Source organism: Halyomorpha halys, unplaced genomic scaffold (assembly GCF_000696795.3).
Source record: "Halyomorpha halys isolate HHAL.00 unplaced genomic scaffold, Hhal_1.1 Scaffold190.1, whole genome shotgun sequence".
NCBI lineage: Eukaryota > Metazoa > Arthropoda > Insecta > Hemiptera > Pentatomidae > Halyomorpha > Halyomorpha halys.
The window spans coordinates 480,314-495,251 of record NW_027105456.1 but is presented as its reverse complement, the minus strand read 5'-3'; the positions used below and the strand labels follow the sequence as shown (position 1 = coordinate 495,251).

Here is a 14,938-nt window from a genome sequence, read left to right as displayed (position 1 = left end):
AGATATTAATTTAATTAAGTTAATAGTAAAAGTGTTTGTATTCTGATTGCTAGTAACCCGCCCTGAGATATAGAGTCTCTCTTTTTATATAATAAAATTAAGAGTCTTTTTATATAATAAAATTATATAATAAAATTATATTATCTATTTGATTATAAAGTTCTTAATTAGAACCCAAAGTATCTCTTATTTTTGAAGAAAGGTATAAAACTATCTAAATTCGTTTTATTTTAAATAATTTTAAAAATTATTACAATATTATAATTCAATTTTAAATAAATTAATGAAATGAAAATTTTGTTGAAATTAATTACCTGTCCTGAAGTCGCATCATAAAACCTCATTAGCAAATTGACAATACTACTTTTTCCAGCACCACTGTGACCAACAATGGCGACTTTACTTCCAGGAGTGATTTCCAAATCCAAATTTGATAACGCCTGGAATTTAAAATTTTTTAGTTTTTTCAATTATCAATCATTAATCTCTCACTTTTTATTTTCAAAAATATGGAATCTTTTTATTAAAAGACAAACAGTAGTAAATTGTTTGACTTTTATATCAAAATTATGAGTAACGTAAAGGACACTAGCAGAAAAAGACAGAAAAATTAGTCTAAACATTGAATAGAAGATATTAGATGATAGAATATATTCACACTCAAATAATCTTGATTTTGATAATATAAGATTTCATATTGATGAATTCAATACCGATCCATAATTCATAGAATATCTTAAAATATTATATCACTATAACAATGTTATATTCTATTAACATAACTTATTACTACTATTGTATTACTACGAATATTATTACAAACAATATCATTATAATTTTATACTACATATTCAGTAGTGCAACCTATTCAGTTGTTATGAGTAAAAACCAACTGATAAAATTTTTTATTAAAAATAACTAGTGGTTAACGATTTTTGTCTATAACTAATATTTCTCAGTTAGACAATGCTTTTTTTAGTCTTTGTTGCCCAATAAGGAATGAAAGTGTTTTGTAATCACAAATAACTCCACTACTTAAGAAAAACTAGAGGCTCCAAAGAATATCATTACGGGACTGGAATTCATCCAAGGTGGATCACAAATTTCACAATATCAAACCTTAAAAATAAATTTATACTTCGGAAATTATTGCTAAAAATCAACATATCAGACCACTTGAGGGAACAAAAGGAACTACAGACTGATCCACATGGATTGTCTTTCTGATTTTCTGTTTAACCTAATTTACCTCATCCTAACCAACTCCATTTTCCCCTATTATAGAAGTATAATAATAGAAAAAAAATCATTAATACCTTGACCTGATTCCGAGAAGGATAGCAGAATGTAACATCTTCAAACTTGATATGGCCTTTAAAATCCTGAATTGTTGATCCAAAATTCGAGTAAGCATCTATCGACGGAGTTCTATCTATGATTTTAAATACTGTTCTCGCAGCTCCTACTGCGGTCATAACAATGTTAAGATGTGGAATTACATTACCTAAAGTGAAAGCACCCATCATCACGCTAAAGAACACCTAAAATATTTAAAATGATCAATAAATTAGATTTGATGCTATTCGGTCTTTATTTAAAAGATATAATGAACGATAAACTCACAGTAAAAACATCGCCAGGGGTAGAATAACCAGCTTTAATAAGATCACAAGCTAAGAAAAAACCAATAGCATAAGCAATATAAGTAACGGAATTCACAAGAAACATGCTGAAGGCATATGAAACATATTTCCTAATTGCCAGATCTCTTCCTTCATATAAAGCCTTGGAGTACCTAAAATAAATTATATTTTGTTCAAATTAGTTTATATTTTATTTTAATAAAAAGAATAATAAAGAGCAGCAAGTGTGAAAAATGGAGCGAACTGTACCTAGCGTGTTCCTTTCTTTCTGAACTATAAGCAGCAACGGTCTTGATACTGCTTAACACTTCATTAGCTATTTCTGAAGCGGCTGCGTATTTCTCCAACTCTCTCTGAGCTGATTGTGCTGCCATCTGTAAAGTTATTAATGATTCAAGGTTCAATATAGTAATCATAAAGCCAACATAAATTATTCTTTAAAAATTGAATGAAACAAAGCTGTGGAAGGATAAACCATATGGGAGTCATGGGGAAAAAAAATTATGTAGCACCTATTAAATATAGTTTGGAAGGAAATAAAATCCCAAAAGACTGGAAGATTGTCAAAATTGTTTCTAGTTTCAAAAAAGGGGACAATAGAGAATTTAAAAATCGTAGATTTAACTAAAAGGATTTAGTGAATGATATAATTTCTTCCTTATTAAAAAACAATAGTTTATTTAATATCATCAGCAACGTTTCGGGAGATTTCCCCCATCTTCAGGCTGTTGTAACATAGTCATGCTGTAGCACAATTCGTAGATTTTGCAAGAATTTTGTATTAATATTATTCATATGGTCTTCATTCATAACCATATTGTAGATTTAACATTTTACTTGTCAGTACATCTCGGAAATTGTAGGAACCTGTATTCTAACATTCTGGAGAGACAAAGCGGAGTCCCATTAAAGGAAAGGTTAGTAAAGAACAATGTGGGTTCAGGGACCACAGAAGTTCCCAATACTTAATATTCACTACGAGGCAGATTAGTGAGAAAGTGTTGAAGAAGGAAAAGGAACTATAATTTATGCTGATTGAAAAAGCATTTGACAAGATAAGAAAGCAAGATACCATCAGAGCATAGGAAGAATGTAATATTGTTCGGAGCCTAATACTGGAAGTTGGAAGCCTTTATAACTGTAAGAGAATCTTTGTTACGACAAGAAATAGCCTCTACAAAGAATCTGAAACAAAATTAGGAATCCATCAAGACTGCTTCTGGGTCTAAGCCCATTGCTGCTTAATCTGGTTCTGGATAAGGTGTTGAAAAGAATGAAGGAATGACTTGTAAGTTTTTATATGGTGTACTCCGACTTAAGACCCATTAATCTTTGTTTGCTTAAAGAAGTTTTGTCGGGGGGGTGCGGTCAGCAAAGAACAACATAAATAAACAAAACCATATTTATTTATTTTATGCCGACGTTTCGACCTGAGTTTCAGGTCTTCATCAGGGGTTGTGTCTTAGAGGAGGGAAATATTAGTACTAATATTTCCCTCCTCTAAGACACAACCTTTGATGAAGACCTGAAACTCAGGTCGAAACGTCGGCATAAAATAAATAAATATGGTTTTGTTTATTTATGTTGTTCTTTGCTGACCGCACCCCCCGACAAAACTTCTTCAAGCATTAATCTACGGTCAACTATCTACACCTCAATCTTTGTTTGCTTTTCGGAACAAGATAGTTGACCTTATGAAGTAGATTATAGGAAGATAGTCTGGGTGGCAGTCAATAAAGATATCAAAATGGTAAAATAAGACTATTTTGATATCTTTATTGACCACAACCCAGACTATCTTCCTACAATATAGTTTGCTTTATTTTGTCGATGATATGGCAGTATTATACAGAGATGGGCAAAAATTAGTTATAGGTGAAACTAATAGCTAATATTACCATGGATACGATATTTATTTATCAATGGTTCATTCATGAATAAGGGTCGTATCCATGGCAACTTCAGCTATTAGTTTCAGCAATAGATAATTTTTGCCCATCTCTGGTATTAGAAAACAATGGTAGAGACCTTTAGTACAATCTAAACATCCTCCAACAGGAATAGCTGTCTGTTAGCATGAGCATTATTGCTGAAAAGACAAAAGTAGTGCATGGTGTCAGACTTGAACAGGTCCCAACATTTAAGCACTTTGAGGCTCATATAAGTGAGTCAGGCTACAATGACTCTGAAATCCAGGAACATATTAATGCTGCTGGATGAATGTATTATTTCTCTAAAAGATATACCATAATAATAAATACAAAAAAAAGTTAAGAAATATGCCAAAATCAAGACGTATAAGTCCAAATTTTTATCAATGCTCACGTACTTCTCTGAGTCCTGGACAGTGACAACAAAACATAAAGGACAAATCCAGACAAAAGAAATGTGATATCTGAGAAAGATGGATACCAGAACCAGATGAGAAATAATAAGGTACATTACAAATTAATTTTAACATAAAATTAAAATTATCTTTGTAATTGTTCTAAAGGGACCTAGTTCCAGAATAATAAATTATTTTTAATGTCATTATTTGATTAAGATAACATCCAAAAACAAGTGAGATATTGTTCTCTTAGAGATTCTACCACTTTCTTCCAATAGCTCACTCCATTATTTCCCTTAATTTTCTGAGCATATTGATCCTTCAGGGTATTCAGCCAACTTCATGTTCAAAGAAAGATTAATTGGAACCTTGGCTAAATCATGTAAGGACAAATGGATCCTTAATATTCTTACGAACACTGAACCGACGGGTAAACGTCTAGGTGTAGACCAAAATGTAGACGAGAGGATTGCGTTAAAACTGATTTAGTAGAATTAGGTTTGGAGTGGCCTCACTAGAAAGATGAATGTATAAAGTGATTGGCGTATCAGCAACGAACGTTCGGGTTCGTTAGGTCTTTATTATTATTATTTAATTAGAACTTGTAAATAAAGATTATTAATATATAATAATATAATATGTAATAAATATATTATTATAGAAATATTTGCCTAAGAGAGCAATAATGGAGTTGTACAGTATATTAAAAATAGAATGAAGAATTGTTTACCCTTGAACTGAAGCTGCCTACAGAATAGTTGACAGGGAAAAGAATGAGCAGGCCAATTGTAAGCATCCAATCAGCGTAAAGACCGATAAGAACTCCAGTCGCGAACGTCGATATGTACTGGATCACGATCCCAAACTTACTACCAATACCTTCTCTTATTCTTTCTATATCTCTAACAACAAAGAAGAAAATACAAATTAACAATATAAGTATTATAAAATAAACTAAATTTAATTTTAACAAATATTTCTTAAAAGAGTATGTACTGTTCTACTTTAGTTACCAAAGCTAAATTATCTGTTATCTTATCTTTCTAATTTAAATTATTTAAATTTAAATGTAAATTATTTAATCTTATCTTTCTAATCTAAATTATCTTTCTCTATCTTAAGGCTAATTAAAAAAACAAAAACATACAACCTTCAGGTTCAATTTCTAAAAATATACTAATAAAATTTCAATTTTCATTTTTTTCACCCATTTTCATGGCCAAAATGATGCAACTACAATGATACAATGAACTTCAGATAGTAAATCAGTGCTAAATAGTTTGGCAAGTTTGGGCAAAAATTGCTTAAACCAAAAGTTCTTCCAGATATTTGGAATCTACAGAAAATCTTAAAATTTCTGCCACTTCACCAGTTAACTATATTACATTTACAAAATTATCCTAATATTTAGGAACAGTAATTTATTTATAAAAGAAAAGAGATATTTAAAAAATTTAAGAAAAAAAAACTAAATTTGTCGAACTACCATATAACAATGATTTGGGAAACATACTAAATTAAATTATACGGTACTATATCTATTTAATCAAGAAGATGTAATAAATATATCAGTCACAATGAAAACTAAAAAAAGAAATATTTAACTGGGTACTTTCTTAATTCTATGAATCTCAATAACTGATTTTGATTCACCAAATGATCTTATCAATGAAATATACTCACCTATTTTTTTTTCTTTTCAGGCTGAATTTCATGTAAGGAATTAGAGTGAAAATGGCCATTAACATATTCTTTTATAACTTCCGCCAACTAATGAATCACTTTAGAGTAACTTAAACAATCTTGCAATGAAGTTTCATCTGCAAATCTAAGAACTTAATCAAACTTATTACAGTGTTGGTTGTCTGTACTCCCAAGTCACATATGACTTTTCCAAAAGTTAAGTAGAATACCAGACAAGTTTGCCCATCACCCTTCCTCATAACTATTCCAAAAAAAAATTCAGGTGAAGAGTTGGATTTTATCTTAACTTTGTGTCATTCACTTTAATCCGGATCAGGTGAAGTTTCAACAGTGGTCCCATGGCAAATGGGTTACATACAGTTTGGGCTCTAAAATATCATCGTATGTATGTAGCGAGAAGAAGCAAGCGGTTGGACCACAACTCAGCAGAGCTCTGCAGCTCGAGCCTCACCGAAGCTCTCGGTACATATTGCATTATTTTGTAAAACACATTGTCATTTTTATATATTAATAATGTCTGTACCTAACATTTAACTATATCAATAGAATGATTAATAAACGATATCAAAACAATGCACCAACCTATCTCAAGTAGACATGTACCGACCGCTTCTCGGTAACTAGTAAGATGACTCCTATCTTGACAGTTCTAGTCCGTCCACTTCATCTCGGCAACTAGAACTGTTACTCTACCTCAGACTCTCTCACCTAGACCTCCTCTACCTACGTCAGTGTCCAGGGCTCATCCCTTGGCACGGCCCTTCCTTTCTTACCTATTATTGAATACGCCTTGTCGTGGGCCTTCTGTAGAGTAGATATCAGGCTGGAGAACCGCCTAAGACCAGACAACCCCGACATGTACAATGAGAGTTGAAAAACTAAGTGGTGGGTCGTCATTTAGTACTCTTATGATTTTTCTAGAATCATCAGGATGATAAATATTTGATCAATCATAGATCTTCCCATTCTTAAACCTGCCTGATACCTACCAATGTATAAAATGCCAAAATTTTAGGTCCAGTTTGGCAGGAAGCACTGCGGCCAATAAGACTTGTAGTGCACAAAATAAATTATTTCTTTGTCTTTTCTGTAAGTTCAGTCAGGCTGGTATACTTTGAGTTTTCGTTACAGTAGGTCTTTTTATAAACCCAACCCTTCTTCTAGCTTGTGACAGGCAGTGCGCTGAGGTTCCAAAAACTACCAGCGTTCTGGCTCAGGCTAAGTTCTATCATAACTTAGTAGATATAATTCCCATAAAAGTCATTTATCCAATTTTGATAGAATTTTCAGGGATAATAAGTGTAGATTTGAAGATGGTCTCATATCAATTTTATTGGATTCCATCCACTACTTCAGCTTATAGACACACAAACGTATTTTCTAAAACAACTAAATTTCAAGAATAGATTGTTTGATTTATCTAAGTAAGAGGAAAGTTAGGGATAAGTGAAAATTATCTAGTTTCAATTTTGTCCAATTCAAACTGAACTCATCTTTTATTTTGAAAACTATTCATTCCATAACATAAAATATATTCTCAAACAACCCATTAACCTAGAAATATAAGTAATTATGTACCTAACAAGAGAGAAATACTTTATTCGTCTATGCTGCCTAAATAGACCAGGTTGCAATACCACACAGCATACTTATCAATCCGTAATCGGACATATATAATTACATGGTATAATAATATAATAAAGTAGTTTTTCAGATTAATTTTACTCTGTTAAAATTACTACAGCTTTCCAAAGGTTGGGCAGAACGATTTATGAATCTGAAGGACTTTCTGTATATAGGTTAACTATGAACTAGTTACGCTACCTATTGGGTGAAACAATAAGCCTAACCAGGTAACTAAAATAGAAAAGTAGCAAATATTCTGATTATCATACAAAATCAGTATAAAAACTATTTTATAAATCTAGTGTATTATTCTAAATTAAAAACAATAATGAGAAAAACTATAACAGCTTAGCTGTGAGAAAGACTCACTCTGATAGTTTTGTATTGAGATTGCCATGTGTGTTCAGTTCGTGCCAAGAGACATCCTGCCTTAGTATTTGTGAGAAGTAGGTTCTTCTTAAACGATAGGTTTGCCTTTCGCAAGTATAATCCCAGCAAAAAGTCTGTAGAAAAAAAAAATTGCAAGTATAATCCCATTCTATCAAAAAAAATAATTATGAGTCATAGGCTTAAAAAGATGGATTCCAAAATTTCATCCTGTAGGAATTTAAGTGTGATTTACATTATACCATAATTCAAAACAATGCTCAGAACATTTAACATTCATAGCACTATAAACCATGAATCTCATATACTATTTGAAAATAATGACCCATTTTTCTTCTATGCACACATTACTCTTGGAAAAATCTTTTTTCAAGGATTCATTGAGCATTCTTTCAAATCAAAAGTTAATTGTGATATGTATTCTAGATTTATTCTCATAAATAAAAATTTTTTAACAAATTAAAATTCTATTTCTAAAAATAATTTAGTTCATATATTTTTAATTTTTTTTAGAATGGTAATTAATTCTTCTTGATGTGTAATTCTTTGTTTTTAAATTTGTAATTAATAGATCAAAAATTTAAAATGTTTCTACATTTTCCAGGTATGAATAAATATTAAGTCAATTAGAAGGCTTGGCCATTTTTCTTCAAAGGAAAATATATAATTTTCAACATTTCAAAAATTGTGTTGTTTTTTCCAAACTCAATCAGTTAATAAATTGACAGACTTTCTAAAAAAATTATTAAAGAAGAATTTAATTTTCAACATACATATGAACAGCAACTGAACAATAAAGTTTCCATAATTACTTAAGTTCTCTTATCCCTGAAAAAGATGCCAAGCCAACAGGTAAATGACTAACAGATAGAATAAAGTAGGTAGGAGGATACCAAGAGTTATGGCTGGACTAAGTTATGTGGGTTAGGAAAGTGGTTGGTGGATAGTGACAAGTAAACAATGAATGGTGATGCTGGAATTTAACCTTCAGGTTAAGTTATATTAATAATAGTTTTAAGTTTATTTCATGTTAACTAAGTGACAATGCCATTTTTCATTGAACTAAGTTTTTTTTTTTTTGTTTTTTAATGCTCTCAGTTCAAAATTAGAATCATTTTATATTTAATAAATTTCAGTTTACATTTTTCTTCCCTTTATTAACAATTTTGTGAACTGCCTTGACTGGTACTAATTGCCAAAGGGTCAGAGATTTATTGTATATATATATATATATATACGTAATTTCAAATAATGAAGAGAACAACTTTTTATATTCGACATTTTGTCCCACTTTGTATAGCTTCATCAGGGCTAAAAAGATATAAAAACAACTAAGGGCATTTTGACAATGTAAGATAATAAGATACAAAAAAGTAAATTATATACAAATTAAATAAAATAAAATAGTATTAATATAAAATAAAAAATGATAACTAGTGTGGGGCTATTTACCCCCATCTAGCGCGTCCCCAGGTGGAAGATAGGGAAAGGCTCTGCAGATATACTGGATAGGTTGGAAATAAAATACCAAACAATATCTCAAATCCACAATGCGTCTCGTCTGTCTTGCAACAGATGTTATGAAGAAACAAATACTACAGTTTTATGGACATATTCATAGAATGAACAAGGATAGACAAAGCAGCTCTTTGACCTAATAAGAAATTACAAATTCAAAACCACTTAGTTTCGAGAAGTGGGAAATGACATGAAGAACATCGGCATGAGCACAGAGGAAACAACGACAGAACACTATTTCGAAAAAACTATACAAGAGGCAGGTTTTCCAGAAAGGATAAAAAATCAACACATGGAAGAAAAGGAGCTCAGGAGGAAAAGGAGCTGCACTATCAAAGGATGAAGGAGGTGTGAGCTCGAAGGAAGTATGACCAAAGTTGATTTATCGTACACTCTAAAAGGGTTATTCAGAAAAAAAACCATGATAATAATATTAAAAATTATGTAAACTATAAGGTTGAAAATGTACAGTAGATTTGAGAAAACAAAATTTAACACACTAAAAGACAGAAAATAAAGAAGTAACTTGAGATAAAATAAAGGTCAACAAAGGATAAATAAAAATAAAATGAATAATAATAATAAATGAGTAAAGAACATATCTGAAGCACCCTCCTGTTCATGTTGCTAGCTTTGGTGACTTGGATAGAATATCCAATGTCACCTGCCCTCCACTCACGTATGCTCCCGGTATTCTATCAAAGTGTATTAAATTTTAATATAAGAAGATGGTCAGGGTTCTGGTAAAATAGTTTATAACTATTTGTTCTTTTTTTTTACCGCAACCCTGACCATCTTCTTATAGTTAAATTTTTACGGCCAACTATATATACATATATGTGTTAAATTTTGTATTCTCAAATCTACTATTCTGTTTTTGCGTGATATTGCATCTTCTGTACATTTTTAACCTTATAGTTTACATAATTGTTTACATTCTTATCATTGTTTATTTTATATTAATACTATTTTATTTCTTCTTTTCTTGTATTTCTATATAATTTTCATAATTGACCATCTTAGAATGTCAAAATTTTCTTAGTTGTTTTTGTATCTTTTTAGCCCTGATGAAACTCTACAAAGTGGAGCTAAACATTACAAATAAATAGTTGTTAACTATTTTCGTTTCTCTTTAGACCGTAATCCTCACCATCTTCTTCATTATTTGTCAGAGATTTATGTTTATTTTTTATATCATTGCACTCTTCAACACTTGCTTTATATTGAATTTTTTTTCTATATTTATGCCCCGTGTAATAAAATTTACTTATAATTAACACGTTGACTGCCAACTACGAGTTATCTCGTAGTTGATGTTAGCGCCTGAGAGGCCAACCTATGAGATAACTCGTAGTTTGCTTACTTGGCTTAACTGACCAAACTTAAATTGGCTTTCTATACTGAAAATGTTGTGAACTTGTTAAATAACCCTGGTCCCTTTTTTTATTTTTTTTGTACAAACAATCTTTTAAATTCAAAATAAAGTAGAGCAATGGAATAATGAAAAAATCATGTTTTTCTCAACAGAAAGATCTGAATACAGAACAGCAATATAAATAAAGCCTAACTTTTATTTTTAGTCGTTGATATAACCATAAAAGCCATATGGGAGACAACGAAGCAGTAATCTAAGGAACTAACCTGAATTACAGAAGAAATGAATGCAGATACAGCAATTATTCCATAATACACAGAGCAAACGGCCATGTAAGTGAGGAAGTCTTTTTCTGATATCCTAGTATCCACAATGCTAAAAAATAATGAAATATAAATTAATAAAATACAACATTTAATATTAATTTTGGCTAAAGTCCTCCATTTAGGACCTATGCAGCTCCAGAGTGGGAATGTCAAGATTAATTTCTCAAAGCAGCGTAAAATAAACATTGACTGACCCAGGTGGGAATCAAATCCATAACTTTTTTAAACAATGCACCCTGGGACCCTCACCCAAGCTCACCCAGATATCAGGTAAAAAATATAACATTATGTAATTGATTTATTTTTATAAGTAACCTTTTAGCCCTTAACACTCAAATTACAATTCGATGTAGAAACAATTTAATAAATTCTCCAATAAGATTTAATTCTCAAATTAGTAAACTATAAAAATATGTAAACATGTATAAAGTTTAAAATATTCTTCATGAAGAAATACAAATTATAATTTGATATAATAGGGTTGATCCTGTTAGTATAACCATCTGTCCCATCTTCTCTTATTATTACTACTAGAACAGTATTTTAAGTTTTGATTGCAATCATTTCTTCCTTTTTGAAACTTGGTTTGTATTTTAAATTTACTATTTCTATTAGACTTTAGTAATTATAAAATTAACAATTTTTTTTTCAATATTCTTTCCTCAAATTCCTCTTATCAATATTTTTGGTTGACTACTATTTTTAACAACTGAAACTAAACACTTTCCTAATGAATGAAATGAAATCTAATTGAATTTATTTTCAATTCATTTTACTTGACTGTTCTCATAAGATGGATATTCTTGGCATTATATCAAAAGATGAGAGACTATTACAACTTTTTTTTTGGGGGGGGGGGGGAATAGTCAATTTTTGAAGAGCTATATCTTAAAAATCAATGGTTTGACAGAGCTCGTTTTAGTCTCAAAATGTATCAAATTTTATAGAATTTAAAAAAGAATGTGACAAGCTATTCTGTCAGACACATAGTTTAGTAGTTATTTAGTATCTTTTGAAAATCTACTAAAATTTTGCTCAACATGTTAACTGCCCACTACAAGATGAATCGTAGTTTGTATTCTTATCTAGGATACCCATTACGAGTCATCATGTAGTCTTTAAGGTTCTCTGTTAACTTGCCATATTTCAGAATATAAATGAATTTTATCATAATTGCACATATATAGCAAGTAATAAACCTGCAAAATAGCTCATAGTGGCCATTGTAAACAATAACGCAGCAAACATTATTTCAATGTACTAGTGGGGAGACAATGTATTAAATTCCAAAATATTGTTCTAGTTCTTTGCAATAGCGGATTTCGGCAGATAAAACTATATTTTCTTTTATTAATTACATGGAAGTAATCAAAAGAACCCAGATTTAAAATTTATGTTGTCCAGTAATATCTACTGGTAATTAAATGACCAGTAATGTCACAAATTTTAAAACATAATTTTGATTTCTTTTTTTTTTTTATTTCAGTTATAAGCTGATAATATTGAAATTATTAGTAACAAAACATAGATAGTTTATAAAATGTTATATTGTATTTAACCTTACCTATCATTCACCATATGAGTGGAGTTCTGAAAACCCTGAAACAAGTAATATTATAATTTCATTTATTACAAACTAAAATAAAATTAATTAAATAATTTATCTTAATTTTAAAATTATTATGACACAATATTTGGTTTAAACATTTAGGTTCTATGGTAACTAAAAAAAATAAAATTTTCAATTTCGAAATTGCCTAGTTCATGTTTTCTGTTCAAAAACTTAAAAGTTAGAATTTACAAAATTATTATCCTTCCCACTGTTCATTGTGGATCCAAAACATGGCCTCTTACACTAAGAGAAGAACTACGCCTCAAGGTTTTTGAAAATAAAGTATTACCTAAAATATTTGGCCTGAAAAAGGATGAATTAATGGAAGAATTTAGAAGGCTACGCATTGCTGAATTGAGGAAACTGCCTCCAGCAAATATAATTCTGGTTATAGCATTGCAGCTCGTAAGGTTGTGGGACTTAGTAATGAATGGATCCTTATAATGTTAATAAACACAAAACAGACAAGTAAATGTCCAATGGGAGACCAAAATGTAGATGGGAGGGTAGCATTGTTTAGCAGATTTGGGTTTGGAGGGGCGTCACTAGACAGATGCATGAAGAGGAAAACTGGTGGTATCAGCATCGAACCTTTGCGTTCGTGAAGCCTTTATTACTAAAATTATTGTTATGCAATATTTATTATATATCTATAATCATTATACAACGATAATCATTATTTATCAATCCCAAGGTCCAAGGTGACAGTAATAATGCAGCTATCTGCAAATGCACAACTAGCAGCTATGTGTAAAAGTCTTGACAGTAAACTATCATATCTTATAACCTCGTAACGATAACTTATTAACTCGTTTCTTTTTTGTAATTAGACAATTGTGAAAGTTGTTTTGTTTGCAGTGTTTAATCAAATAGTTTTTACCATTCTTTCACTAAGTTGAAATGTCAGCAAGATTAGTTTTACTATTAGTGTATAAAAAAGCACTGCCATACTTTCTCACTGTTGTGATATTACTTGCTCAACAGATATCTGTTATGTGTAAATAGGCCATTACTATTTAATTACTAATTTTTTTTTTAGAATAGTTTTCATTAAAAAACTGAGGCAATTACATTTTTACTGTAAGGAGCACTAAAATTGGGTTAAATTTTTCATAAATAATTTTTTTAAACAGATTTAAGGGTTTCAGAAACCCAGTGTCAAAAAACGCCACTGGCACAATAGCAAAAAAAATGTGTTTCTCTAAACTATAATATCAAAATGGCTCTAAAAATGTTGATGAACATGTCTATAAAGTTTTCAACTTAAAAAAAGGTCTTAAACTTTTCATATATAGAATAAATCTTTTAGAAAAAAACAGGAAAAAATTAAGACAATACAGTTAATTTTATTTAGCTCATAACTTAAGAAAAATTACATTTTATGGAAAAATCAACATATCAAATTGAAACGTAAATGAATTCTCTGTGACATCCAAAAATCGTCTAAATCAAACTGGTATTACTTATTAGATTTTTAGATAGTTCAAAACAATAAATCTTCCAGAACATTACACAGAGAAATTTATAAATAAATATGATATCTATAAAATTGTATTATTACCCTTTTGGTGACATCGATGAAGACATCGGTCATCTCGCCAAAAATAAGCCCGAGGACAGGAAGGCTCGCTCCCATGATGATTGAAAAAACTGAGCCAACCAACATGAGGCTAACATCAAAAGCTGTGCCATAACGGAACTGAAAACAAAAGGTAACATATATTTTGGTGATACTTTTTTCTATAACAAAAAATATAAAATACTCAAGAATGATGTAAGAGATAAATTTTAAAGGATGAATTGAGGAGTCTGGAAAAAACCAGAGGTAGTAGTTTTGGGATATAGCATTCCAAAGTTTTTTTCGAGACACGGCTCTGGTCTTGGATCTGACGGTAAGATTTGAAAGTAATGACCTCAAACAGGAAGGTGGAGGGGAAAGGGGAAAAATAAAATATATGAAAAATGCGTCCCTTTCCTTACGGAAAAATTCCATGAGACCTTCGGAGAGAGAGAGTTCACTGTGAGAGGCCTCTGGTTTGGATCTCACGGAACAATACCAGATAGAACAAGGAGCTTCTTAGAAGGCCTAGGTGTTAGCATCGGGGATATTGCGATCTTAGCAGAAAATATTATTTTGGACTCCCTGGGGATCATAGACCATCACCTGCATAGGAATTAGCTCGGAGATTATCCATTGTTTTATTTATTTGTTTTAATATGCGGACCTGTCGATTTGTGTGTTTTAACTTATTTATTCATTAAGATATTTTATTTTATTAGTATTATTATTTTTATTTATTTATATATTTTTTTAAAAACTTATTTATCCATTCAAGTGCTTCTTGTAACCAACTTTTTATTATATTTTCCTTTGAATCTATGTGTTAGTCTTATTCTCGTAAAATGTATCTATTTGTT

General features: G+C 30.5%; 1 protein-coding gene across 2 annotated transcripts in view; it reads right to left on the bottom strand.

Annotated features, from left to right (window-relative positions):
• The window catches only part of LOC106679277 (ATP-dependent translocase ABCB1), a 92,506-nt gene that overhangs the window by 37,530 nt on the left and 40,038 nt on the right, over window positions 1–14,938 (bottom strand). For both annotated transcript variants that reach the window (XM_014418343.2, XM_014418344.2), the window contains 9 exons: window positions 14,082–14,219; window positions 12,473–12,507; window positions 10,849–10,957; window positions 7,672–7,805; window positions 4,703–4,874; window positions 1,893–2,017; window positions 1,624–1,795; window positions 1,317–1,541; window positions 315–440 (listed from right to left, as the gene is read on the bottom strand). In XM_014418343.2, the coding sequence (XP_014273829.1) occupies window positions 315–440; window positions 1,317–1,541; window positions 1,624–1,795; window positions 1,893–2,017; window positions 4,703–4,874; window positions 7,672–7,805; window positions 10,849–10,957; window positions 12,473–12,507; window positions 14,082–14,219 (1,236 nt within the window). The remainder of the gene's footprint in view (window positions 1–314; window positions 441–1,316; window positions 1,542–1,623; window positions 1,796–1,892; window positions 2,018–4,702; window positions 4,875–7,671; window positions 7,806–10,848; window positions 10,958–12,472; window positions 12,508–14,081; window positions 14,220–14,938) is intronic.